Below are 25,639 nucleotides of genomic sequence, written 5' to 3'. Positions count from 1 at the left end.
CGCGTCGGATATAGATCTTATCAATGACCTCTCGCCTCGAGCGGTCGTTCACCTGTTCGGTCCCGTCTTTCCAGCAAGATGGACCGTCACGAGCTGCCACCGATCGTAGAACCGCGACATGGCTCCTCCCACCGTCACAACCCTCGAAGTGAATCCGATCGCCTGCGAGTTATGGAGGAACGGATGGATCAACTGCAAGTGGATATGCACACATCGCATCGAATGCTTCGTGAGTTGAGCTCACTGGTGCATCGTCAACTTCAGGTAACTTAATAATTCAGTTCGTGTCAATTACAAGTATTGTTTTTTTTATGAATGTTGTGAACATTTTGCAGCTCACAAATTCCAGGAACAAAAGCCGGAATCTCAGTGAGAACAGTGCGCCTATGGGCTTCAATATGTTCACGAATGGGCCTCCGTTGGGCACTTTAGGTGGCCTTGAAGCGTTGAGACTTGTACCCCCAGAAATGCCACAAGCGATTAACACCGCAGTCGACGCCTTCAATGCTGCAGCCTCAAAGCCTACACATAGCGTGACACCAAAGGCGTCAGTGGAAAGCACGACACATACGCTTAGTTCTGTACCTGAGACCTCGCTGTCTATCCAAAATGGTCCTGAGAGCAATTTAGTGCCTTCAAATGGAGCCACCGATGACTCTGCCCAACCACCAACACCACTTCAGCGACGTATCATGAAAATTGTCCAATTGAGCAAAATGAAGGCTGAAAAGTCAAGTTTGTCGGACGACGATGATATTTTACGTCGGTTCTCGGTCAGTTCCATGAATTTAACGAAAAGTTCTGTGGCTGTCAGGAAGCGAAAGAACAATATTTTCAATGAGAAACAAGGGAATGCCAGTGTTTCGCCCGAGGAAATCTTGAATGCTCGCAACCTCGAGGGCAAAGTGCAGCCATACACACTACACCACAACTCACGACACCGACTCGTCTGGGATATGATCGTTATGGCGATAATTGTGCTCGATCTCGTGTTCACACCTTTATCATTGGGCTTCAACTACGACTCGAAATTTCTCGACTTTTACAATATTTTGGAACCCGTGATTTTCACAATCGACTTTTTCGTGCGCATGTTTTCTTCCTACGTCAACGACCACGGCGATCTCGTATCCGGTCCACGACGTACAGCTACGAATTATCTAATGAGTGGCTGGGCAATTCCAGATTTTCTCAGTTGGTTCCCATTCGGGCTTCTCACAAAATTTAGTCACAGTGACGCGCTCGGGTTTACCAAGATTATTCGGTTAGCCAAAGTGAGTCATCTGGCGTATCGACTCCATTCGGCCAAAAAAGTCGGTCTTTTGCGGTTCCTATTGTTATTGGCTCTAGTTCTCACAATCGCGCACCTATTGACTTGCTATTGGAGCTTCGTAGCTGTCGAGTGGCGAGCACATCTTGAAGATGGGGCCTTTGTGCCTAAAACCATGTTCGAAGAGTACAGTCTCTGCTGGTCGCTTGTGATCGGATGTGTCAATGCCAGTCCTCCTGTCATGTACTCACCGATGGAGTTGATATCCGTGGCTTGCTTCATGATCATCGGTAACATACTCCAGGCCAGTGTTTTCGGAGCGGTGGCTGCACTTATTTCATCCATAGATGAGAATGAGGCGGCGTATAGTAAAAAGATCGTTGCGACATCGGAGCGGTGTCGCTTCCTAGGTATCCCTGACGACCTGGCAAGGCGAATTCGTGGGTATTACGAGAATTTGTGGCGAGAGACGAAGAGTGTCAGCGGCGATGCTGACGCCTTTATTAACGAACTTTCGCCGGCTCTTATCTGTGAAGTCAAATTTCAACTTTATCGCGATATGATCCGAAGAATCCCCTTCTTGTCCGCCAAGACATTAGCTCCTGCTGTGATCGAGGTGCTGATTCTTCATCTACGTACGGTGATTTACATGCAAGACGACGTGCTTATTCGAAAAGGTGAATTTGGCGACTGGATGGGGTTTATCGGGTCCAAGGGAACGGTTGGCGTATTGGATCCGAATTCAGAAATTTGCAAAATTCTTTGCATCCTTCGGAAAGGAGACTACTTTGGGGAGATGGCGTTGTTGCAGCATACGAAGCGATCAGCGACGACAGTGGCACTTACGTGGGTGCAGATTCACGTGCTCTGTCGTCAAGATCTAGACTACGTTAAAGAAATGTATCCAACGCAAGCGGAGATCCTCGAAAGCGAGATTACCCTATACAAGAAGATGACGTCGGCGACTGAGCGGTGGTAGCAATGATATTTTTTTTAAACTATATGAGCTGCTAGTATATTTAACATTTACCTTTTCTGCGCGAGTCACAAAGATACTTAAGAGCGGACCAAACGACCAATAAATGTAGCACTAACAGGAATAGCTATCTGTTGTCCGTTTTTGGTACTTCTGTCGTTGGTTTCGCAATACCTTAGATTTGTCTCGAAGAGTGCTGTCATTGTACTCTCTCCGCTTCTTGTTGCACACTTAGCGCCATGGAACACGACACAGAAGACCTCACTCTACTTGCCTACATGGAGCAAGAAGAGCAACAAGCCACTGCTTCAATCGTACCGAGTCAAAACGGTGGACATCAACCTGGTAGATTGGAGGAACGACTGGACGAAATGCAAACTGAAATCCGAGCTACTCGTCAAATGATGCGGGAGCTGAGCATGCTTGTACATCGACAACTTCAGGTGCGTTTGTATAGTTTTCATTAAATAATTTGATCATGTCAAACAATTTTTTTTTATTAGACAACGACCACCCCGCTACACAGAAACAGGAGCCTCAGCGAAAGTGCGTCTCCTTCCAACATCGCAGTACTGGGTAAAGGTCCATCACTTCGATCCTTAGTAGCTAATGGAATTGCCCCAATGAGTTTCTTACCGTCAGATCCCCCCGCTACAGCTGACAATACGTTGAGTTTTCGCACGGAGACGAGGCCAGGGACCCATACAGATCCACAAATTAGTCGCGTTGATAATTTGTTACCAGATCCAGAGTCGCCTCTTCCTAATCCTCCGGTACCGCCTCCTACATCGAAAAAGAAGAGCATTGGTCTGGCAGTCCTGAAACCGGAGTTTGCTGCGTTGCGTAGGTCACTTATTCGAGCGCAAGATAGTCGGAAAAGTAGACCTGATGCTTCGAATGAAGCCGTGGTACCCCACGTTGTACCAGTAAAGCCAGACGAGTCTCCAATCAGAGATGCCGACGCAAAAGTCGTCACTAGGCGCTTCTCCATTACTTCCAGCTTACAGCCAGCGCCGGGATACCAAAAAAATCGGCTGAAAAGTATGTTCGCTAAAGCACAACGGATGGACGCAACAGTGTCACCCGAAGACATTCTGTCAGCCCGGAAGCGCGACGGAGAACTCGGTCGATTCACACTCTATCACGACTCACCGTATCGCTACATGTGGGACTTATTGATCATGGCAATGATCCTTCTTGATGTGATTCTAACTCCATTATCGCTCGGGTTCAACTTCACGCCGCCCTTTATGACTGGATTGAATATCTGTGGAACAATACTTTTCGTGATCGACTTTATTGTCCACTTCTTCTCGTCGTACACTGACGAGCGTGGAGATCTCATTTCGGGACCTAAGCGGACAGCAATGAATTATTTACTTAGTGGTTGGGCGATTCCCGATTTCCTTAGTTGGTTCCCGTTCGAATTGTTGGCGTCATCAAGCAAAGGGCGAGTTCTCAGCTTTACAAAGATTTTTCGACTGGCAAAAGTGAGCCAGTTAGCAAGAAAGTTTAACTCCGCCAAGAAGGCAGGCATCCTGAGATTTATCTTACTGCTAAGTATCGTTCTTACCATCGTTCATTTACTGGCGTGTTACTGGAGTTGGGTGGCCCAAGGGTGGCGTGCGCACCTACAAGACAACACCTTTGTACCCAGATCGCTGTTCGATGAGTACGCGCTGTGTTGGTCGTTAGTTGTTGGGTGCTTAAACGCGAGTCCTCCCCCAATGTTCACGGCTTTAGAGCAAATCTCCGTCGCTTGTTTTATGTTGATTGGCAACATCCTCCAAGCCAGCGTCTTCGGCTCCGTTGCCGTGCTGATATCGTCGTTTGATGAGGATGAAACAGCGTACAATAAAAAACTCATTTCGACGTCAGAACGCTGTCGTTTTTTGGGCATTTCGGACGAATTATCCAAACGTATACGCGGCTACTATGAGAATCTGTGGCGAGAAACAAAGAGTGTTAACAGCGACGCAGATTCTTTTATCAACGAGCTGTCTCCCGCTCTGATCTGTGAAGTGAAATTCCAGTTATATCGCGATATGCTCAAGCAAATCCCCTTCCTTTCGGCTAAGACTTTAGCGCCAGCAGTGATCGAGATGTTGATCCTGCACTTGCGGACGGTCATTTACATGCAAGACGACGTGCTGATCCGCAAAGGAGAATTTGGCGATTGGATGGGCTTTATCGGCTCCAAAGGTTCCGTCGGTGTGCTTGACCCGACGACGGACACTCGAAAGATCATTCGAATTCTGCGTAAAGGCGATTATTTCGGAGAGATGGCGCTACTGCAACGTGCGAAACGATCCACAACTGCCGTTGCGTTGACGTGGGTGCAGATCCACGTACTGTGTCGAAATGATCTTGACAGTGTCAAGGAACAGTACCCGACTCAGACGGAGATTTTGGAACGAGAAATCAACAAATATATGCAGTCAAAGGTTCGCTACAAATAGAAAAAAGTATTTTTTAGTGTTATGTTAATACATCTAAAAAAACTTGGGTCTCCGGTTCCATTTTCACTACCAATAGTACTTACAATACTATTTTCATCCGTTGCGCTCACTGCTGTGGCATCTCACTCGACCACGCACGATGGAGCGCACGGGTGTCGATGAACTCGAGGAGCAGTGTAATGATATTTTGCCCAAGCACAAATGTATAAGTCCAGAAGAGTTTAGACGGATGGAAAGACGTCTTGACGAAGTGCAAAGCAGCATCCTAGCAACCAATAAAATGCTACGTGAACTGAGCACCTACGTACACCGACAACAACAGGTCGGTTAGATCATTTTGGCCGCCATTTTGCTTAAATTATCTAATTTATTTTAATTATCCAGGCGGCGGAGGTACGAACGCAGACTCGGCGTCTCAGCGATAGTGCGTCTCCTTCAATGCTAGCATTGGGAAAGCCAATTGACAGCTTAGTAGCCATCGATGTGCTAAGACCCGGACATTTAGAGGAACCCCAAGATACCGAAGCTACGATTTTATCCGATTCTGGCTCCAGACCACACGTTGGTACTTCCCACCCCCTGCTGAAGAAGTTAAGTATGCCAATTGCCATTCCAGACCCTTCATTATCTTCCGAGTGGCTTGCTAAAGTCGAGGTGCGTCCTACCACTCCAAAAGAGAAACCCCGACTCTCGTCCAAAATTTGGATTCCATTCCCAATCCGGAATAAAATCATACCCTTTACCAAAGCACGCAAGCTAACCAAACTGGCCTCCGTCGACCGCGACTTAGTCAGTCGACGCTTTTCCGTCAGCTCGATTAACTTGGCTAGATCTCAAAGTATCGCGATCACCGAATCGCAGAACAGTCACGAGGACCCGTGTATCACTCCGGAAGAAATCATGTCGGCGCGGAAACTGGAAGGGGAAATGAACCGCTTCTCTATCCACCACGACTCACCGTACCGCACAGCGTGGGATATCTTGGTCATTATTATGATTCTACTGGATCTCGTGTTCACGCCGCTCTCTTTGGGGTTTAACTACAAGTCCAAATTCCTGAGCTCCTACAGTACTTTAGAGTCGATGGTTTTCTTCGTAGACTTTCTCGTTCGAATGTTCTCTTCCTTCAGTGATGAGCACGGCAATCTCATCTCCGGACCCAAACAAACCGTGATGAATTACTTAAGTAGCGGTTGGGCTTTACCGGATTTACTAAGTTGGTTCCCCTTTGAGCTGTTTATGCGAACTAGTCACAGTGAAGTTGTGGGCTTTCTGAAGATCTTTCGACTAGCTAAAGTAAGTCACTTGGCTCATAAACTCCACTCGGCGAAGAAAGCGGGTATCGTGCGCTTTGTTCTGCTTCTCGGTCTTGTATTGACGATCTCGCATCTACTCACTTGCTATTGGAGTTGGGTTGCTGTCGACTGGCGAACACACTTGGAAGACGGTAGCTTCGTGCCTAGAACGCTGTTTGAAGAGTACAGTTTGTGCTGGTCTTTAGTAATTGGCTGTGTGAATGCTAGTCCTCCGATAATGTACTCGACGATCGAGCTTATCTCCGTGGCGTGTTTCATGCTGGTTGGTAACATTCTCCAAGCCAGTGTCTTCGGCGCGGTAGCTGCGTTAATCGCATCGATCGATGAGAACGAAGCAGCGTATAGTAAGAAAATCATCTCAACTTCCGAACGTTGTCGCTTCCTTGGGATCTCCGAGGAACTTTCGAACCGTATCCGAGGATATTATGAAAATCTGTGGCGGGAAACAAAAAGTGTCAGTGCAGATGCCGACGCGTTTATCAACGAGTTATCCCCGGCTCTAATCTGCGAAGTAAAGTTCCAACTATACCGAGATATGCTCAAGCGCATCCCCTTTTTATCGTCAAGAACATTGGCTCCCGCAGTGATCGAAGTGCTCGTTCTACACTTACGTACAGTCATTTACATGCAAGACGACGTGTTGATCCGGAAAGAGGAGTTCGGAGACTGGATGGGGTTTATTGGGAGTAAAGGATCTGTGGGGGTATTGGATCCCAATTCGGACATGATAAAGATCATCCACATCCTTCATAAAGGCGAATATTTCGGAGAGATGGCGTTGCTACAACACACGAGACGATCCGCGACTGCGATAGCACTGACGTGGGTCCAGATCCACGTGTTATGTCGACAAGATCTTGACTATGTCAAGGAACTATACCCCACCCAATCTGAGATTCTGCAAAGCGAGATAGCTAAGTACAAGCAGTGGACTGCGCAGCACTCCAAGTAGTTTTTTAGACTTCCACATTGTAGACACGCACCGAGTTGTCTCTACTTGCTGCTGCCAGCACGTAGTCTTCGTTACTAGTGGGACGCCAAGCTAGACGTGAGACTGCTGCGGACGGCGACAGTACCCAAGGAATGTCACCCACTGGCGTGCAGACTACTGCGCCGTTTCTTGAGATAGCAAAAAATTGGATATCTCCAGTCTCCAGACCCACAGCAAGTAGATCGTTAGTCTCTGTCGTTTTGTATGGAGCGAAGGCTACTGCAGTGACAGCAGCATCAAACGTAATTGGGTCACACACCCGAGTCCACTTCCCTCCAGTCTGAGACCATAACGAAACTGACTGATCCCGTGACCCGAGAGCAAAGATACGTGAGTCTGGAGACCAGGAGCAGCTCCAGATAATTCGCTTGTGCGCCTTCACATGCTCCACCAGCGTAAACTTCTGGTCCGCATCTTGTCGCTCGTAAAGACACAAGTGTCGATCCCTGGACACTGACAATAGAAACTGGTCGTTCGGAGAGAACGCCAGCTGCACGACTGAGCTCTTGTGGCCCTCAAGTGGCGGCTGTGCTTCGCTCCAGTCCGTCGTGTGCCATAGACGAACCGCTGCGTATTTTTCTTCCCGAGACTTGCACGCAGACGCTATTAAGTCTCCAGCATGGGACGACGTCACACTGAGAAGCTCATTGCCGTGACCATAGAGCTTACGTTGTTCTGGCCACAGCGTCTTGCGACTCAACCGGTCACCTACCGGTAACGCTACCGTGTTGCTCAGTTTAGCGTACCCATCGTCACTAATAGAAGACGATTCCGACTTGTTCGTGAGACTCAATTCTGGAAGATAAGCATGTTGTACGGTCCGAGTTCGCTCCGCAGTGTCTTGGCTGTTCTTCTCCGGGGATTTCAGTCGATCAACCAGTTCCTTGACCTCATCGGGAGCCTCAAACACACGTAAGATCTTCTCGTCTGCCCCGCTGACGAATAAATCATTGGCTGGTCGTACTCCCAGCACGAAACACCCGCAGTTGATGTCGTAGCCGTGCACTTGTGCTCTCGATATCTCGTACCATTTTTGTGTACATTTATCCTCGCCTTCAACTACATTTAAAGGTGCCAGTATACGTGTCGTCTGATCCAGTGACACGGATGCTAAATAGTCCCCTTTAGGCGACCAAGAAAGGTCCGTGACCTCGGCACAATGACCGTTAACTGCGATCGCAGGTAGAAACAGCTTGGATGGCGCTGGCTGTTGCCCCCAGCGCTCCAATTGTCCACCGAAGCCCAGTGAGATCAAGTTCAAGCGTCCGTCACGAGCTGGCAACACTCCAGCAGCCAGCAGACCGTTGCCTCCCATTTCCCCGACCCGAAGTGACGGAGACCATGCGCCACTTTGGTCGTCTAGTGTGGTCCACACAATCAACGTATTGTCCATGGACGAGGACAATAACGAAGACCCATTGTCCATCCACTGCACAGACGTGACCCAATCTTCGTGACCGACTAACAGCGCGTCAAAGCTCACGGTATACGTGAAATTGCAGCCGTGAGCCAGGAATCCTTCTTGCACTTCTCCAGATGTCGCAGTAGCGTCTTTAAGACGAGTCGTAATTCTCCATAGTCGAATCCGTTGATCTTGTGACGCAGATGCTAGAGTTACCACCTCACCAACGTCCGTCTTTTGTCGATCGAAAGCGAGACTCCGGATCCAGTCCGTATGGCCCTCTAGCTCCAGTAACTTAGTTACTGTATCGGTCACTTCAAATAGATGCACCTTGCCGTCCACTCCGCCTGCTGCCAAGAGCACCTGGTCTCCTACTACCGTCACAGTCACCGTTTCCATGATACTCTTCCTGCCAAGCTCCAGTCGACGTAAGAGCGTCACTTTTTCTCTCTTTTTCTCCTCATATACAGCCAACGATCCGTCCGAGAAGGCAGCGACGTAATTTTTACGTTCTTTGGTCTCTGCGATGGCGACTGCAGCCACCGATAGCGTCGGCTCGGTGTCCTGCAGCGTCTGGACCTTCCAGGGTCCTTCAGACGCCCTCGTCCACACGAATACGCGGCCTTGTGAGTCGCCTGCAATTACGCGGATGTCACTAGATTGATCATGAAGTTGCAGTCGAACACTCGTGAGTCTTGTGGTGTCGGTTGTCGCTTCTTGGTGCTTTAAAGTCTCCACCACCTTCAGTGGGGCTGAATGAGAAGCATACTCGACGCTGCTTTGCAGCAAGCACACTACGTTCTTGCTAATAAACGCAGCGCAGTAGCTTCCGCATGCAGAGGGGGGAGATGCATTGCCGACTGCCACTGATAACGCGTTCGTAGCGGCGGTGCAGCCCGCCGCCACATGTGCCAACGCCACCTGTACCATCAAATATTGCTAGCAGAAATGCTCTAACAAAGTATTTTTTTGAAATAAGAAAGAGAGCACAAAATTTGTGCTCTCTTTTTTTAGAAAGACTCTTTTTCTAGCTTTCTAGTCTCGTTTGTGATATTTTATCAAATCAGAATTCTTGATTTCGGGATTTTTGGCGTTCGAAGGATGGAGCCAAACTTTCGGATTCGCGGTAGCTCGTTAAAAATATTTTTTAGTTTTTGTCCGGCTATTTCTAGATTCGTAGCAGGCGTTCGCTCAGTGAAAGTTGAAATGCCCTTGAGTGCTATCGCTCCTGATGGGTGTGTCGGCCCCAACCTTCAGGATCACGTGGTTGCATCTCGAGTGCTTAGCCAAGTCCAGCACCTCACAAGCTGTACGAAAATCTCCGGGCTCAGCTTTTATTCTCATGAACGAAGAGCAGCACTCTATCATTACTGCCAGACCACGTCACTTTTACGCGTCCTGTTAGTCTGTGTCATCACACCACTCCCCGCTCTACTCTTGGCAATAATTGTTGAATGCGTACCGGTACAAGACCCATCACAAGGCTGGAAAACGAATTATGGCACGTGGCTTCCACTGTGCTGCATCCTCATCTCAGCTTCTATTGGGTCACTGTACCAGATTCAAGATTCCATCCTGGTGCTGTCGCATTGCAAGGTTTTCTGCATTGGCTTTGGAACTGGAATTGGAGCGATAATCAGTGTGATAACGCTATCCGCTTTTTGGGTTTTCCCACTTCCCTTTTGTTTTGTTATTGCAGCATTTCCATTCGAGATCTTTCTTTCAATTCTGGTGCTAGTGTCACTTCGTCGAAGCAGTTCACCTCTTTTCTCTCGACCGAATACGGCACTCAAGCAGAAACTCTATCTCGTTCTCGTCCAGCCAGTAATGGCGTGTGTCAATATCATTTTCAGCGTTGTATTTACAAGATGTACACCGATGCAGCAGTTTGGGCTCTTCGTGTTTTTGCCAGTGATTAAACTTGCGTTTAAACATTTAGTTGCATGGATCTTCAGACAGTAAGGAGACCATTCCAGCCGCCGTGGTCTTTACTGTGGATGTTTTTAACGGGTTGTATGTAGCGACAAGCATTCAGTCGTCGCGGTCCTGGTGGGCTTCTCTCTTAATGATAGCTCTGAATGTATGTCGAACGGTGCTATCGCTTTGGGATATTTGTCGCGGAGCGAGTGAACTTGAAAACTTGAATCATGAAAACCACATATCCACTGCAACAACTGGCAATATTAAACACTACTCGGTGCATCTCTTTCGGTCGATATGATCTCACAAACGCGTCGCTCCTTCTGCCGCCGACTCAAATATCCGCTCCGCAGACGCAACAGTGCAACGACAGCGACAGTTCGTGGGTATTATTCTGGTTATTTACGGCTGATGACGGAGCCAAGCTAGACACGAAGGCGCGGAAAATGTTGTTCCACATGGAGTATTTGGTGCTGGTTGAATACATCGAAAGTGTCATTCCCACTATATACGTGGCGTATCTGTCGGTCCTCACTCAACTTCCAAGTGCCAAGTACTACCCTCACACACAAAAGCTTACCTCTAGCCAATTCCTAACCAACGTTGGAAGCATTATGCTTTATGCCTCGATGGAAATGCTGACTATTGTGTTGCTTCAGCTGGTTTTGCGACGCAAATTTGGCTTTTCACTGTTCTACCAGCTGGCTTTTGTTCTGGAGACCGAGATGGGGGTGCTTCAAAGTCGGCTCTTTGTGTGGATAACTCCATTACTGCAATTAACGCTGGTTCATTATGGTATGTATGAATGCGTCAGTGATAAAGCGAAGTATTATGTGTTGTATCACTAACTATTCTTTGTATTTTTTTCACTTGGTAGGGATTGATTTTGGCTTTCATTTTCAGTGGATACGCCATCACTGAGAGTAACAATGAAAGAAAAACTTGACGTCAACGCGAGCATCTCCACCGGTCAGTAAAACTAAACGTATTGTGCATTTCAATGTTTCTGTCCTTTTCACTTAGCCTGATGCTCGATTTATAATAAATAGAGGTCGTTTAGTTAAAGCGAGGTCTTTTAAAAGCACAACTACGACACTCAAATCGACTGGTAGTAGAGACCTTTCGCAGCTCCTTTTGTTATTTTCAGCGAATCCCGGCTGCCACAGGATTGCCTAAATTGATTTGCATTCGAGAACTTTCGCAGCCACGCTTTCTATTTAGTTTCAGTCTCAATATTACAACTGCTAACTCACTGCCAGCTCTGCACCTTACGACATGGAAGAGAACGCGCCGTTGAGCTTGCCCCCTGCACAACAAAATGATCAGGAGAACCTCACAGTGGGTGGGTCTTTCGTACAGCCCGCTGGTCCAGCTCGAAAGAACTTTACGACAGCCGATGATCTGATTTTACTGCGCGCTGTCAACACGATCAAGCCGTGGGAATCCGCGGAAGGTACAGCGAGCGGTATAATGAAAAGCTTTGACAAGATTGCAGACATCTGCAATGAAACGGCTGGTTTCGTGCGAGACAAGCAAGGCCCAGCGCTGCGTACGCGCTTTGATAAGCTTATTCGTCAGCATCGCGACGCACAAGTAGTTTCAAGGAGGTCGTCTGGAACGACGGAAGAGTACAACGAGAGAGACGTGCTCTTGCAAGACATTGTCACCCGTATGGACGACTGGAAGGAGCGTCAAGATAGCGAAAAGCAGCTCCAGCGTGCCAAAGATAATGGCATTGAGACGTCGGGTGTCTTAATGCGTCGATTGGCAATGGGAGAGCTGGTGGAAGAGCTGCAATCCGACACAAATTCCAACAGTGATGAAGGCAACGAGGGACAAGACGAAGGTGCAAATGCAGGCACTTCCTTATGTGGTAGTCTGAAGCGTGGGAACACGGCTAGCAGCGGTCGCGCTACCAAAGTGGGAAAGATAGAGCGAGTAGCAGCCGTGACTGATGCTATCGCGATGACAATCACCGAGATGAATAAGGGGAACCCTGAGAAGTATGTGTATCTTAATAGTCGCTTACAATTTGAGAAGGACGAGGCCAAAAGAATAAGAGAGCACGAGTTAAAACTGGAACAGCAGCGTCAAGAAGCTGAGCGCGCACGTGATGAGCGTATGCAAGCTGCTGAACGTGACCGCGAGAAGTTTATGTTGCAGCTACTGGAAATAGCTCTCGGACGTGCAAAAGACAAACAGTAACGGATTATAAACAAACGATACGTTTTGTCATTCTTCATTTGCGTTAAGGTAGCTGTCTACTGATGGTGGAAGTAGATAAAAGTATATAGATATCTGGTTTCCTGTTGGTTGAAGACATGCATGAAGGTTAGATAGTAGCACTCCAACAACGAAAAGCTTTCCAACCGCGGTCTGTCGGGCTCGCAGCTTTTTATCCCAATTCAGGAATGACCATAGCATCTTGACACGCCCGAATCCCCACTCTACGGCCTCGCGAACACTGCTCATACGCGAATTGAAACGTTTCATAGCTCCATTTGATCCAGGATTTTCGAATGAACAGCAAACGTACTGACTGCAGCCATACGCCGGATCTCCGTAAATTACTTTTCCATTGAAAAGCATGGATTCATCATTTTTAAAGACATCCAAAATACCACTCATGCTTAACATCGTCGAATCATGCCGCCTGCCTTCCACGGGACCGAATATGCTGACAATTATTCCATCTGGAGCTGTAACTGCTTGCCAGTTGAAGCAGTGGCGTCTCGGATGACCATTATACAGGGATCTTTGTAGGTTCTCGTATGGTGACGTCGGATTCCTACGAGCGCTTAGTCTGGATACATACTCCTTAGTTCCATCCACAAAACCCCAGCAACGTGCTAACGGGGAGCCCTTGGCTCTAATTGCTTCGCAATACCTCTCAATACGGGCTGCAACAATACCATGGTTGAAATACAGGAGAGCCTTGTATTTGTTGTACAACGTATCCGCTAAGTGGCGACAGACGCGCGTGTACGCCCCAGGTGATCTGCCGAACTCATTAGCTACTGTATACAGCATCGATGGCTCCTTCAGCCTTCTGCACAGCATAGCAAGCGCTTCAACGGTCGGAACAGCGTCACGCTCTGGGGTAATAATGACTGGTTTCGGTAAATGCATTTTGGTCGCTAGCAATCGTAGCTGAGGCATCGTAAAATTAAAGCGTGTCCGTGCCGTCACGTCGTCCATGGAGGGGTCGAAGTGGTTGCTTGTGTTGATCCGAGGAGGTGGGTCTCGAAGACGGAAGCAATGACTGGCGATGAGGAAGTGCATTGTGCGCAGGAAGCGCTTCCGATTACCCCGTGCAGCAAGCAACAAACAGCTAATGATGACAAGTGCTTGCTCCGCTGTGAGCTTCGGTGCTATGAAGACCATTGACGAGGTTGGATGGTGCTAGCTGTGAAGACGAAAGTGAGCTCAAATCCGAGTTGAGCAAACCGGCCAGTTAGCTCAAACGCAATTCTGTTTGAGTATCGTGTTTGAGAGGCTCACCCTAGAAACTCAAAAAAAGACTGAAACTCAACAAAAATAAGGTTGCGAAAGGTCTTTAGTATGGTCGCAAGACTGAAACAATAAGGAATTGACGGAATGGCGCCACCAAGGAGTGGACTTAATTTGACTCAACGCGGGAGAACTTACCAGAGCTCGGGATCGGTGTAAATCGACCCTTTTTGCCGTTTTCAAAATTTGTTTATCTGTGATCGAATTACCATTTAATGGTGATCGAATTACCATTTAATGGTAATTCGATCACAGATACATGTAAAACAAATCGATGCCTGCCTCTTCCAATTTGATTTTTACGCGTGGTTTAATGCTTTGACCATGCTCGATCCTGGCTATAAACAGATGGACACTCCATCTGCAAAGCACAATAAATCAATATAATTAAATCGAGCAGAATAGCTTTGCTCAAGTGTCAGAAAGTACGGCAAATTACTAGTTTGCTTCGTCTCAAATGGTTTTCCGTGGTGCAGCGCAGTTTGTTCAAGCTAATCAAGTGTAACGTACCCGTACATATTACCATATTCTACTAAAAACGACTAAAGGAGTGGACACGAGAGAGTAAACACGTCCTTCAAGCTCTAGTTAGCAATAGTCACTTTTAATTTTTTGCCAAACAATATACAAGCTTCCTCAATCGGTTACATTGTAGATCTTGAAAAGTCCGAGCATCTACTTGTTTTCCTCTATTTCGACTATCGAGCAGAGACCCATACCGTTAGGGAAGCGACCTGCCCGCCGCGGTCGCTTGTAGTAGTCATCTCACTCCTCGCCCGCCAGCAAGTGGGATTTCAAGCAATGGTGCAGCACCAATACGCTGCTACCAAGGCACTCATCGACACGCTCGCATCGACGCCACCAGCGGTCCGTAAGAATCAACCTCCGACTAACTACGGCAGATAAGGAGGCAGTGCACATTTCGTTTTTCTAAACAGTTTCTGCCCCCCCCCCTCCCCGATGTATATCATTTGTGATAGCTAGTGGCTTGAAGTTACGCGACGGAAACGATGGAGCCCACCACCCTGTTTCAATATGCGACCACCGTAAAAGCGTAACGGGCTGCGTACTCAGTGTACGCTTCTGCACGTCTCCCGCGTCATGTTGGTTTGATAAGCTCGGTCACCGAGTCGGTGTGTTTTACACATACTGTGAAGGTCTCCATTCCCATTGTACCACAGCATGAGCGTGCTGAAAAGTACGTTGTGTAAAACTTCCATAAGCTGACGAGTTGCAAAATTAGTGGTTTCTGTAACGTTGCCACGGTAGCTTTAACATCACTCGATAGCGAGCACGCTCTCCGCCGTTGTGTTCCTCCGTCATTGAAAAGTGATAGTCGGCGTAATGTTGTTCCAGGGCGAAAACCCAAAGCTCGGAATCCTCATCTACCTAGCCCAGGCGAGCCGATCGCCGTAAAGATGATGCCATACTAGTAGTAATACAATCATCAGACCTCTTTATTAGCGGTGGATATTAATATTAAGCTTATTATGGTATGAAATGTAACGTGCGTTAAAAACACCCATTGTAAATATATTATAAATGTTAAAAACGCTTACTACGAATTGGTTCTGTGGAAATCGGCGAAACCGGATCAAGCTTTTTAGCACGTAAACTGCCCTCAAGTGAAAACTTTGTCAGTATTCTTTGCGCTCCCAGCCGAAAATTAAAAATCTGACTCAACTGTAGCTGTGTTTGGGAACGCCGTTGCAAGAACACCACTGTTTTGCATTGTACTTTCTGCCAACGAGCTTCTACCCACCGGCGAAGTCCGTCTTCTCATCCGTGCAGCCGTTTGAAGCCTTATTTTTGTATTTCATTCTTCTTGCGCAGCCACAATCCATTTTTCTGGTCCTATACCATTTTGCGTAGGCGTTTACATGGTCAGAGGCCCCACGTAAATTGCTAAGTTTACTGACCTCTTCATGTTACAGGTTGAGGAAGCTTGTGTAATGCTTGGCAAACTGAAAAGTGACTATTGTTAGATAGAACTTGAAGGACGCCTACACGCTCTCGTGTTCACTCCTTTAATCTTGTTTAGTCGCTAAAGTCTGTCCCGTAAGCTTACCGTAAAGTTACCGTAAAGTATACCTTTTGTTGGGACTGTACTTTTTTACATGTCCATAAGCGTTCGTACTAATATGTACGGATACGTCGCACGACTTTCTTGTGAAAGAAGGTGCTTATTTCGCCGGGCGGTTTGGAGCGATGTGGTCGACGTTCGTGCAGCGACAGCACGTTGCTGAACTCTGTCGGTCCTCTTTAGCTGCGGCAGCTCTTTGTCCTGCGTGATCGAAACAAAGCGTTAGCTGGATAGTCTTGTCGAGTGTCGCCGGGGAGTGCCCTCACAAATGATTTGCGGTAGTCGGCTTTAATCCTTTTTTGCATTAAGAAATGCAGGTTCAGCTGGCTGATTTACACCGTGCATTGGATAAGCAAAGTTAAAAACTCCGCCACGTAATCATGAAGTGACATGGTCTGACTAAGCACAAACAGTCGAATACTCGCTGTCAGGTGGAAGGAATCGCTTGCACATGACCGCTTTAAAATCCGCTCAGGTCTTCACTTTTCCTCTCGCATCACATTCCACCAAAATCATGGCGTTACCACTTCATAAGGGTCATCTCCTAGATAACATGATATCATTGTGACAAATTGGGGTGACCCCTCCGTCATTTGAAGGTGATAGTCGGCGTAATGTTGTTCCAGGGCGAAAACCCAAAGCTAGACAACCTCGTCTAGCTTGCCGTAGTGCGTCGGAGGTTGATTCTTACGGATCGCTGGTGGCGTCGATGCGAGCGTGTCAATGTGTGCCTTGGTAGCAGCGTATTGGTGCTGCATCATTGCTTGAAATCCCGCTTGCTGGTGGGCGAGAAGTGAGATGGCTCCTATAAGCGACTGCGGCGGGCAGGTCGCTTCCTTAACGGTACGGGTCTCTGCTCGATAGTCGAAATAGAGGAAAACAAGTCGATGCTTTAACGCTTCAAGTGCTACTGTGTAACCGATTGAGGAAGCTTGTGTAATGCTTGGCAAACTGAAAAGTGACTATTGTTAGCTAGAACTTGAAGGACGCCTACACGCTCTCGTGTTCACTCCTTTAATCTTGTTTAGTCGCTAAATTCTGTCCTGTAAGCTTACCGTAAAGTTACCGTAAAATATACCTTTTGTTGGGACTGTACTGTTTTACATGTCCATAAGCGTTCGTACTAATATGTACGGATACGTCACACGACTTTCTTGTGAAAGAAGGTGCTTATTTCGCCGGGCGGTTTGGAGCGATGTGGTCGCCGTTCGTGCAGCGACGGCACGTTGCTGAACTTTGTCGGTCCTCTTTAGCTGCGGCAGCTCTTTGTCCTGCGTGATCGAAAGAAAGCGTTAGTTGGATAGTCTCATCGAGTGTCGCCGGGGAGTGCCCTCACAAATGATTTGCGGTAGTCGGCTTTAACCCTTGTTGGAAGTAGAAATGCAGGTTCAGCTGGCCGATTTACACCGTGCATTGTATAAGCAAATTTATAAACTCCGCCACGTAATCATGAAGTGACATGGTCTGACTAAGCACAAACAGTCGAATACTCGCTGTCAGGTGGAAGGAATCGCTTGCACATGACCGCTTTAAAATCCGCTCAGGTCTTCACTTTTCCTCTCGCATCACATTCCACCAAAATCATGGCGTTACCACTTCATAAGGGTCATCTCCTAGATAACATGATATCATTGTGACAAATTGGGGTGACCCCTCCGTCATTTGAAGGTGATAGTCGGCGTAATGTTGTTCCAGGGCGAAAACCCAAAGCTAGACAACCTCGTCTAGCTTGCCGTAGTGCGTCGGAGGTTGATTCTTACGGATCGCTGGTGGCGTCGATGCGAGCGTGTCAATGTGTGCCTTGGTAGCAGCGTATTGGTGCTGCATCATTGCTTGAAATCCCGCTTGCTGGTGGGCGAGAAGTGAGATGGCTCCTATAAGCGATTGCGGCGGGCAGGTCGCTTCCTTAACGGTACGGGTCTCTGCTCGATAGTCGAAATAGAGGAAAACAAGTCGATGCTTTAACGCTTCAAGTGCTACTGTGTAACCGATTGAGGAAGCTTGTGTAATGCTTGGCAAACTGAAAAGTGACTATTGTTAGTTAGAACTTGAAGGACGCCTACACGCTCTCGTGTTCACTCCTTTAATCTTGTTTAGTCGCTAAATTCTGTCCTGTAAGCTTACCGTAAAGTTACCGTAAAATATACCTTTTGTTGGGACTGTACTGTTTTACATGTCCATAAGCGTTCGTACTAATATGTACGGATACGTCACACGACTTTCTTGTGAAAGAAGGTGCTTATTTCGCCGGGCGGTTTGGAGCGATGTGGTCGCCGTTCGTGCAGCGACGGCACGTTGCTGAACTTTGTCGGTCCTCTTTAGCTGCGGCAGCTCGTTGTCCTGCGTGATCGAAAGAAAGCGTTAGTTGGATAGTCTCATCGAGTGTCGCCGGGGAGTGCCCTCACAAATGATTTGCGGTAGTCGGCTTTAACCCTTGTTGGAAGTAGAAATGCAGGTTCAGCTGGCCGATTTACACCGTGCATTGTATAAGCAAATTTATAAACTCCGCCACGTAATCATGAAGTGACATGGTCTGACTAAGCACAAACAGTCGAATACGCGCTGTCAGGTGGAAGGAATCGCTTGCACATGACCGCTTTAAAATCCGCTCAGGTCTTCACTTTTCCTCTCGCATCACATTCCACCAAAATCATGGCGTTACCACTTCATAAGGGTCATCTCCTAGATAACATGATATCATTGTGACAAATTGGGGTGACCCCTCCGTCATTTGAAGGTGATAGTCGGCGTAATGTTGTTCCAGGGCGAAAACCCAAAGCTAGACAACCTCGTCTAGCTTGCCGTAGTGCGTCGGAGGTTGATTCTTACGGACCGCTGGTGGCGTCGATGCGAGCGTGTCAATGTGTGCCTTGGTAGCAGCGTATTGGTGCTGCATCATTGCTTGAAATCCCGCTTGCTGGTGGGCGAGAAGTGAGATGGCTCCTATAAGCGACTGCGGCGGGCAGGTCGCTTCCTTAACGGTACGGGTCTCTGCTCGATAGTCGAAATAGAGGAAAACAAGTCGATGCTTTAACGCTTCAAGTGCTACTGTGTAACCGATTGAGGAAGCTTGTGTAATGCTTGGCAAACTGAAAAGTGACTATTGTTAGTTAGAACTTGAAGGACGCCTACACGCTCTCGTGTTCACTCCTTTAATCTTGTTTAGTCGCTAAATTCTGTCCTGTAAGCTTACCGTAAAGTTACCGTAAAATATACCTTTTGTTGGGACTGTACTGTTTTACATGTCCATAAGCGTTCGTACTAATATGTACGGATACGTCACACGACTTTCTTGTGAAAGAAGGTGCTTATTTCGCCGGGCGGTTTGGAGCGATGTGGTCGCCGTTCGTGCAGCGACGGCACGTTGCTGAACTTTGTCGGTCCTCTTTAGCTGCGGCAGCTCTTTGTCCTGCGTGATCGAAAGAAAGCGTTAGTTGGATAGTCTCATCGAGTGTCGCCGGGGAGTGCCCTCACAAATGATTTGCGGTAGTCGGCTTTAACCCTTGTTGGAAGTAGAAATGCAGGTTCAGCTGGCCGATTTACACCGTGCATTGTATAAGCAAATTTATAAACTCCGCCACGTAATCATGAAGTGACATGGTCTGACTAAGCACAAACAGTCGAATACGCGCTGTCAGGTGGAAGGAATCGCTTGCACATGACCGCTTTAAAATCCGCTCAGGTCTTCACTTTTCCTCTCGCATCACATTCCACCAAAATCATGGCGTTACCACTTCATAAGGGTCATCTCCTAGATAACATGATATCATTGTGACAAATTGGGGTGACCCCTCCGTCATTTGAAGGTGATAGTCGGCGTAATGTTGTTCCAGGGCGAAAACCCAAAGCTAGACAACCTCGTCTAGCTTGCCGTAGTGCGTCGGAGGTTGATTCTTACGGACCGCTGGTGGCGTCGATGCGAGCGTGTCAATGTGTGCCTTGGTAGCAGCGTATTGGTGCTGCATCATTGCTTGAAATCCCGCTTGCTGGTGGGCGAGAAGTGAGATGGCTCCTATAAGCGACTGCGGCGGGCAGGTCGCTTCCTTAACGGTACGGGTCTCTGCTCGATAGTCGAAATAGAGGAAAACAAGTCGATGCTTTAACGCTTCAAGTGCTACTGTGTAACCGATTGAGGAAGCTTGTGTAATGCTTGGCAAACTGAAAAGTGACTATTGTTAGCTAGAACTTGAAGGACGCCGACACGCTCTTGTGTTCACTCCTTTAATCTTGTTTAGTCGCTAAATTCTGTCCTGTAAGCTTACCGTAAAGTTACCGTAAAATTTACCTTTTGTTGGGACTGTACTGTTTTACATGTCCATAAGCGTTCGTACTAATATGTACGGATACGTCACACGACTTTCTTGTGAAAGAAGGTGCTTATTTCGCCGGGCGGTTTGGAGCGATGTGGTCGCCGTTCGTGCAGCGACGGCACGTTGCTGAACTCTGTCGGTCCTCTTTAGCTGCGGCAGCTCTTTGTCCTGCGTGATCGAAAGAAAGCGTTAGTTGGATAGTCTCATCGAGTGTCGCCGGGGAGTGCCCTCACAAATGATTTGCGGTAGTCGGCTTTAACCCTTGTTGGAAGTAGAAATGCAGGTTCAGCTGGCCGATTTACACCGTGCATTGTATAAGCAAATTTATAAACTCCGCCACGTAATCATGAAGTGACATGGTCTGACTAAGCACAAACAGTCGAATACGCGCTGTCAGGTGGAAGGAATCGCTTGCACATGACCGCTTTAAAATCCGCTCAGGTCTTCACTTTTCCTCTCGCATCACATTCCACCAAAATCATGGCGTTACCACTTCATAAGGGTCATCTCCTAGATAACATGATATCATTGTGACAAATTGGGGTGACCCCTCCGTCATTTGAAGGTGATAGTCGGCGTAATGTTGTTCCAGGGCGAAAACCCAAAGCTAGACAACCTCGTCTAGCTTGCCGTAGTGCGTCGGAGGTTGATTCTTACGGACCGCTGGTGGCGTCGATGCGAGCGTGTCAATGTGTGCCTTGGTAGCAGCGTATTGGTGCTGCATCATTGCTTGAAATCCCGCTTGCTGGTGGGCGAGAAGTGAGATGGCTCCTATAAGCGACTGCGGCGGGCAGGTCGCTTCCCTAACGGTACGGGTCTCTGCTCGATAGTCGAAATAGAGGAAAACAAGTCGATGCTTTAACGCTTCAAGTGCTACTGTGTAACCGAGTGAGGAAGCTTGTGTAATGCTTGGCAAACTGAAAAGTGACTATTGTTAGCTAGAACTTGAAGGACGCCTACACGCTCTCGTGTTCACTCCTTTAATCTTGTTTAGTCGCTAAATTCTGTCCTGTAAGCTTACCGTAAAGTTACCGTAAAGTATACCTTTTGTTGGGACTGTACTTTTTTACATGTCCATAAGTGTTCGTACTAATATGTACGGATACGTCGCACGACTTTCTTGTGAAAGACGGTGCTTATTTCGCCGGGCGGTTGGAGCGATGTGGTCGCCGTTCGTGCAGCGACGGCACGTTGCTGAACTCTGTCGGTCCTCTTTAGCTGCGGCAGCTCTTTGTCCTGCGTGATCGAAAGAAAGCGTTAGTGGATAGTCTCATCGAGTGTCGCCGGGGAGTGCCCTCACAAATGATTTGCGGTAGTCGGCTTTAACCCTTGTTGGAAGTAGAAATGCAGGTTCAGCTGGCCGATTTACACCGTGCATTGTATAAGCAAATTTATAAACTCCGCCACGTAATCATGAAGTGACATGGTCTGACTAAGCACAAACAGTCGAATACGCGCTGTCAGGTGGAAGGAATCGCTTGCACATGACCGCTTTAAAATCCGCTCAGGTCTTCACTTTTCCTCTCGCATCACATTCCACCAAAATCATGGCGTTACCACTTCATAAGGGTCATCTCCTAGATAACATGATATCATTGTGACAAATTGGGAGTAGGCCCCTTTCCGGCCAATTAGAAAGGAGAAATACTGAGGGGGTAAAAGTTTTTTTACCAGGGCCCAAAACCCACTAAGTTAGAAAATCCTTTTGTTTAGCTTTGCCGATAGGGGCGTGGAGAGGTTGTATTTTTCCCGACCGGCTGGTGGCGTCGATGCGAGCGTGTCGAATTGGTGCCTCGGTAGACAGCGTATTGGTGCTGCATCATTTGCTTGAAATCCCCGCTTGCTGGTGGGCGAGAAGTGAGATGGCTCCTATAAGCGACTGCGGCGGGCAGGTCGCTTCCTTAACGGTACGGGTTCTCTGCTCGATAGTCGAAATAGAGGAAAAACAAGTCGATGCTTTAACGCTTCAGTGGCTACTGTGTAACCGATTGGAGGAAGCTTGTGTAATGCTTGGCAAACTGAAAAGTGACTATTGTTAGCTAGAACTTGAGGGACGCCTACACGCTCTTGTGTTCACTCCTTTAATCTTGTTTTAGTCGCTAAATTCTGTCCTGTAAGCTTACCGTAAAGTTACCGTAAAATATACCTTTTGTTGGGACTGTACTGTTTTACATGTCCATAAGCGTTCGTACTAATATGTACGGATACGTCACACGACTTTCTTGTGAAAGAAGGTGCTTATTTCGCCGGGCGGTTTGGAGCGATGTGGTCGCCGTTCGTGCAGCGACGGCACGTTGCTGAACTCTGTCGGTCCTCTTTAGCTGCGGCAGCTCTTTGTCCTGCGTGATCGAAAGAAAGCGTTAGTTGGATAGTCTCATCGAGTGTCGCCGGGGAGTGCCCTCACAAATGATTTGCGGTAGTCGGCTTTAACCCTTGTTGGAAGTAGAAATGCAGGTTCAGCTGGCCGATTTACACCGTGCATTGGATAAGCAAAGTTAAAAACTCCGCCACGTAATCATGAAGTGACATGGTCTGACTGAGCACAAACAGTCGAATACTCGCTGTCAAGTGGAAGGAATCGCTTGCACATGACCGCTTTATCATGATATAATTGTGACAAATTGGGGTGACCCCTCCGTCATTTGAAGGTGATAGTCGGCGTAATGTTGTTCCAGGGCCAAAACCCAAAGCTCGAGATCCTCGTCTAGCTTGCCGTAGTGCGTCGGAGGTTGATTCTTACGGACCGCTGGTGGCGTCAATGCGAGCGTGTCGATTTGTGCCTTGGTAGCAGCGTATTGGTGCTGCATCATTGCTTGAAATCCCGCTTGCTGGTGGGCGAGAAGTGAGATGGCTCCTATAAGCGACTGCGGCGGGCAGGTCGCTTCCCTAACGGTACGGGTCTCTGCTCGATAGTCGAAATAGAGGAAAACAAGTCGATGCTTTAACGCTTCAAGTGCTACTGTGTAACCGATTGAGGAAGCTTGTGTAATGCTTGGCAAACTGAAAAGTGACTATTGTTAGTTAGAACTTGAAGGACGCCTACACGCTCTCGTGTCCACTCCTTTAATCTTGTTTAGTCGCTAAATTCTGTCCTGTAAGCTTACCGTAAAGTTACCGTAAAGTATACCTTTTGTTGGGACTGTACTTTTTTACATGTCCATAAGTGTTCGTACTAATATGTACGGATACGTCGCACGACTTTCTTGTGAAAGAAGGTGCTTATTTCGCCGGGCGGTTTGGAGCGATGTGGTCGCCGTTCGTGCAGCGACGGCACGTTGCTGAACTCTGTCGGTCCTCTTTAGCTGCGGCAGCTCTTTGTCCTGCGTGATCGAAAGAAAGCGTTAGTTGGATAGTCTCATCGAGTGTCGCCGGGGAGTGCCCTCACAAATGATTTGCGGTAGTCGGCTTTAACCCTTGTTGGAAGTAGAAATGCAGGTTCAGCTGGCTGATTAACACCGTGCATTGGATAAGCAAAGTTAAAAACTCCGCCACGTAATCATGAAGTGACATGGTCTGCCTAAGCACAAACAGTCGAATACGCGCTGTCAGGTGGAAGGAATCGCTTGCACATGACCGCTTTAAAATCCGCTCAGGTCTTCACTTTTCCTCTCGCATCACATTCCACCAAAATCATGGCGTTACCACTTCATAAGGGTCATCTCCTAGATAACATGATATCATTGTGACAAATTGGGGTGACCCCTCCGTCATTTGAAGGTGATAGTCGGCGTAATGTTGTTCCAGGGCGAAAACCCAAAGCTAAACAACCTCGTCTAGCTTGCCGTAGTGCGTCGGAGGTTGATTCTTACGGACCGCTGGTGGCGTCGATGCGAGCGTGTCAATGTGTGCCTTGGTAGCAGCGTATTGGTGCTGCATCATTGCTTGAAATCCCGCTTGCTGGTGGGCGAGAAGTGAGATGGCTCCTATAAGCGACTGCGGCGGGCAGGTCGCTTCCTTAACGGTACGGGTCTCTACTCGATAGTCGAAATAGAGGAAAACAAGTCGATGCTTTAACGCTTCAAGTGCTACTGTGTAACCGATTGAGGAAGCTTGTGTAATGCTTGGCAAACTGAAAAGTGACTATTGTTAGCTAGAACTTGAAGGACGCCGACACGCTCTTGTGTTCACTCCTTTAATCTTGTTTAGTCGCTAAATTCTGTCCTGTAAGCTTACCGTAAAGTTACCGTAAAATTTACCTTTTGTTGGGACTGTACTGTTTTACATGTCCATAAGCGTTCGTACTAATATGTACGGATACGTCACACGACTTTCTTGTGAAAGAAGGTGCTTATTTCGCCGGGCGGTTTGGAGCGATGTGGTCGCCGTTCGTGCAGCGACGGCACGTTGCTGAACTCTGTCGGTCCTCTTTAGCTGCGGCAGCTCTTTGTTCTGCGTGATCGAAAGAAAGCGTTAGTTGGATAGTCTCATCGAGTGTCGCCGGGGAGTGCCCTCACAAATGATTTGCGGTAGTCGGCTTTAACCCTTGTTGGAAGTAGAAATGCAGGTTCAGCTGGCCGATTTACACCGTGCATTGTATAAGCAAATTTATAAACTCCGCCACGTAATCATGAAGTGACATGGTCTGACTAAGCACAAACAGTCGAATACGCGCTGTCAGGTGGAAGGAATCGCTTGCACATGACCGCTTTAAAATCCGCTCAGGTCTTCACTTTTCCTCTCGCATCACATTCCACCAAAATCATGGCGTTGCCACTTCATAAGGGTCATCTCCTAGATAACATGATATCATTGTGACAAATTGGGGTGACCCCTCCGTCATTTGAAGGTGATAGTCGGCGTAATGTTGTTCCAGGGCGAAAACCCAAAGCTAAACAACCTCGTCTAGCTTGCCGTAGTGCGTCGGAGGTTGATTCTTACGGACCGCTGGTGGCGTCGATGCGAGCGTGTCAATGTGTGCCTTGGTAGCAGCGTATTGGTGCTGCATCATTGCTTGAAATCCCGCTTGCTGGTGGGCGAGAAGTGAGATGGCTCCTATAAGCGACTGCGGCGGGCAGGTCGCTTCCTTAACGGTACGGGTCTCTGCTCGATAGTCGAAATAGAGGAAAACAAGTCGATGCTTTAACGCTTCAAGTGCTACTGTGTAACCGATTGAGGAAGCTTGTGTAATGCTTGGCAAACTGAAAAGTGACTATTGTTAGTTAGAACTTGAAGGACGCCTACACGCTCTCGTGTCCACTCCTTTAATCTTGTTTAGTCGCTAAATTCTGTCCTGTAAGCTTACCGTAAAGTTACCGTAAAGTATACCTTTTGTTGGGACTGTACTTTTTTACATGTCCATAAGTGTTCGTACTAATATGTACGGATACGTCGCACGACTTTCTTGTGAAAGAAGGTGCTTATTTCGCCGGGCGGTTTGGAGCGATGTGGTCGCCGTTCGTGCA

At 47.8% G+C, this 25,639-nt stretch overlaps 4 protein-coding genes across 4 annotated transcripts; 3 read left to right on the top strand and 1 right to left on the bottom strand.

Moving 5' to 3' along the window:
- Nucleotides 1–204: 204 nt before the first annotated feature.
- On the top strand, nt 205–2,249 carry PITG_19101 (Voltage-gated Ion Channel (VIC) Superfamily; the record flags this gene model as incomplete). The annotated part of the gene is made up of 3 exons (XM_002997372.1): nt 205–264; nt 336–491; nt 684–2,249. The coding sequence occupies 3 exons, from the start codon at nt 205–207 to the stop codon at nt 2,247–2,249; spliced, it is 1,782 nt and encodes a 593-aa protein (XP_002997418.1).
- Nucleotides 2,250–3,289: 1,040 nt separating this feature from the next.
- Nucleotides 3,290–4,705, top strand: PITG_19100 (Voltage-gated Ion Channel (VIC) Superfamily; the record flags this gene model as incomplete). The annotated part of the gene is made up of 1 exon (XM_002997371.1): nt 3,290–4,705. The coding sequence occupies one exon, from the start codon at nt 3,290–3,292 to the stop codon at nt 4,703–4,705; it is 1,416 nt and encodes a 471-aa protein (XP_002997417.1).
- A 1,674-nt stretch (nt 4,706–6,379) lies between these two features.
- PITG_19099 (elongator complex protein, putative) lies at nt 6,380–9,344 on the bottom strand (the record flags this gene model as incomplete). The annotated part of the gene is made up of 2 exons (XM_002997370.1): nt 6,380–6,454; nt 7,005–9,344. 2 exons carry the CDS (start codon nt 9,342–9,344, stop codon nt 6,380–6,382), a joined length of 2,415 nt encoding a protein of 804 aa, XP_002997416.1.
- A 2,265-nt stretch (nt 9,345–11,609) lies between these two features.
- PITG_19098 (uncharacterized protein) lies at nt 11,610–12,539 on the top strand (the record flags this gene model as incomplete). The annotated part of the gene is made up of 2 exons (XM_002997369.1): nt 11,610–11,787; nt 11,830–12,539. 2 exons carry the CDS (start codon nt 11,610–11,612, stop codon nt 12,537–12,539), a joined length of 888 nt encoding a protein of 295 aa, XP_002997415.1.
- Nucleotides 12,540–25,639: the final 13,100 nt, after the last annotated feature.

This window comes from Phytophthora infestans, genomic scaffold (assembly GCF_000142945.1).
Source record: "Phytophthora infestans T30-4 supercont1.75 genomic scaffold, whole genome shotgun sequence".
NCBI lineage: Eukaryota > Oomycota > Peronosporomycetes > Peronosporales > Peronosporaceae > Phytophthora > Phytophthora infestans.
Note: the sequence above shows the minus strand (reverse complement) of the source record. Positions and strands in the feature narration are given on the sequence as shown.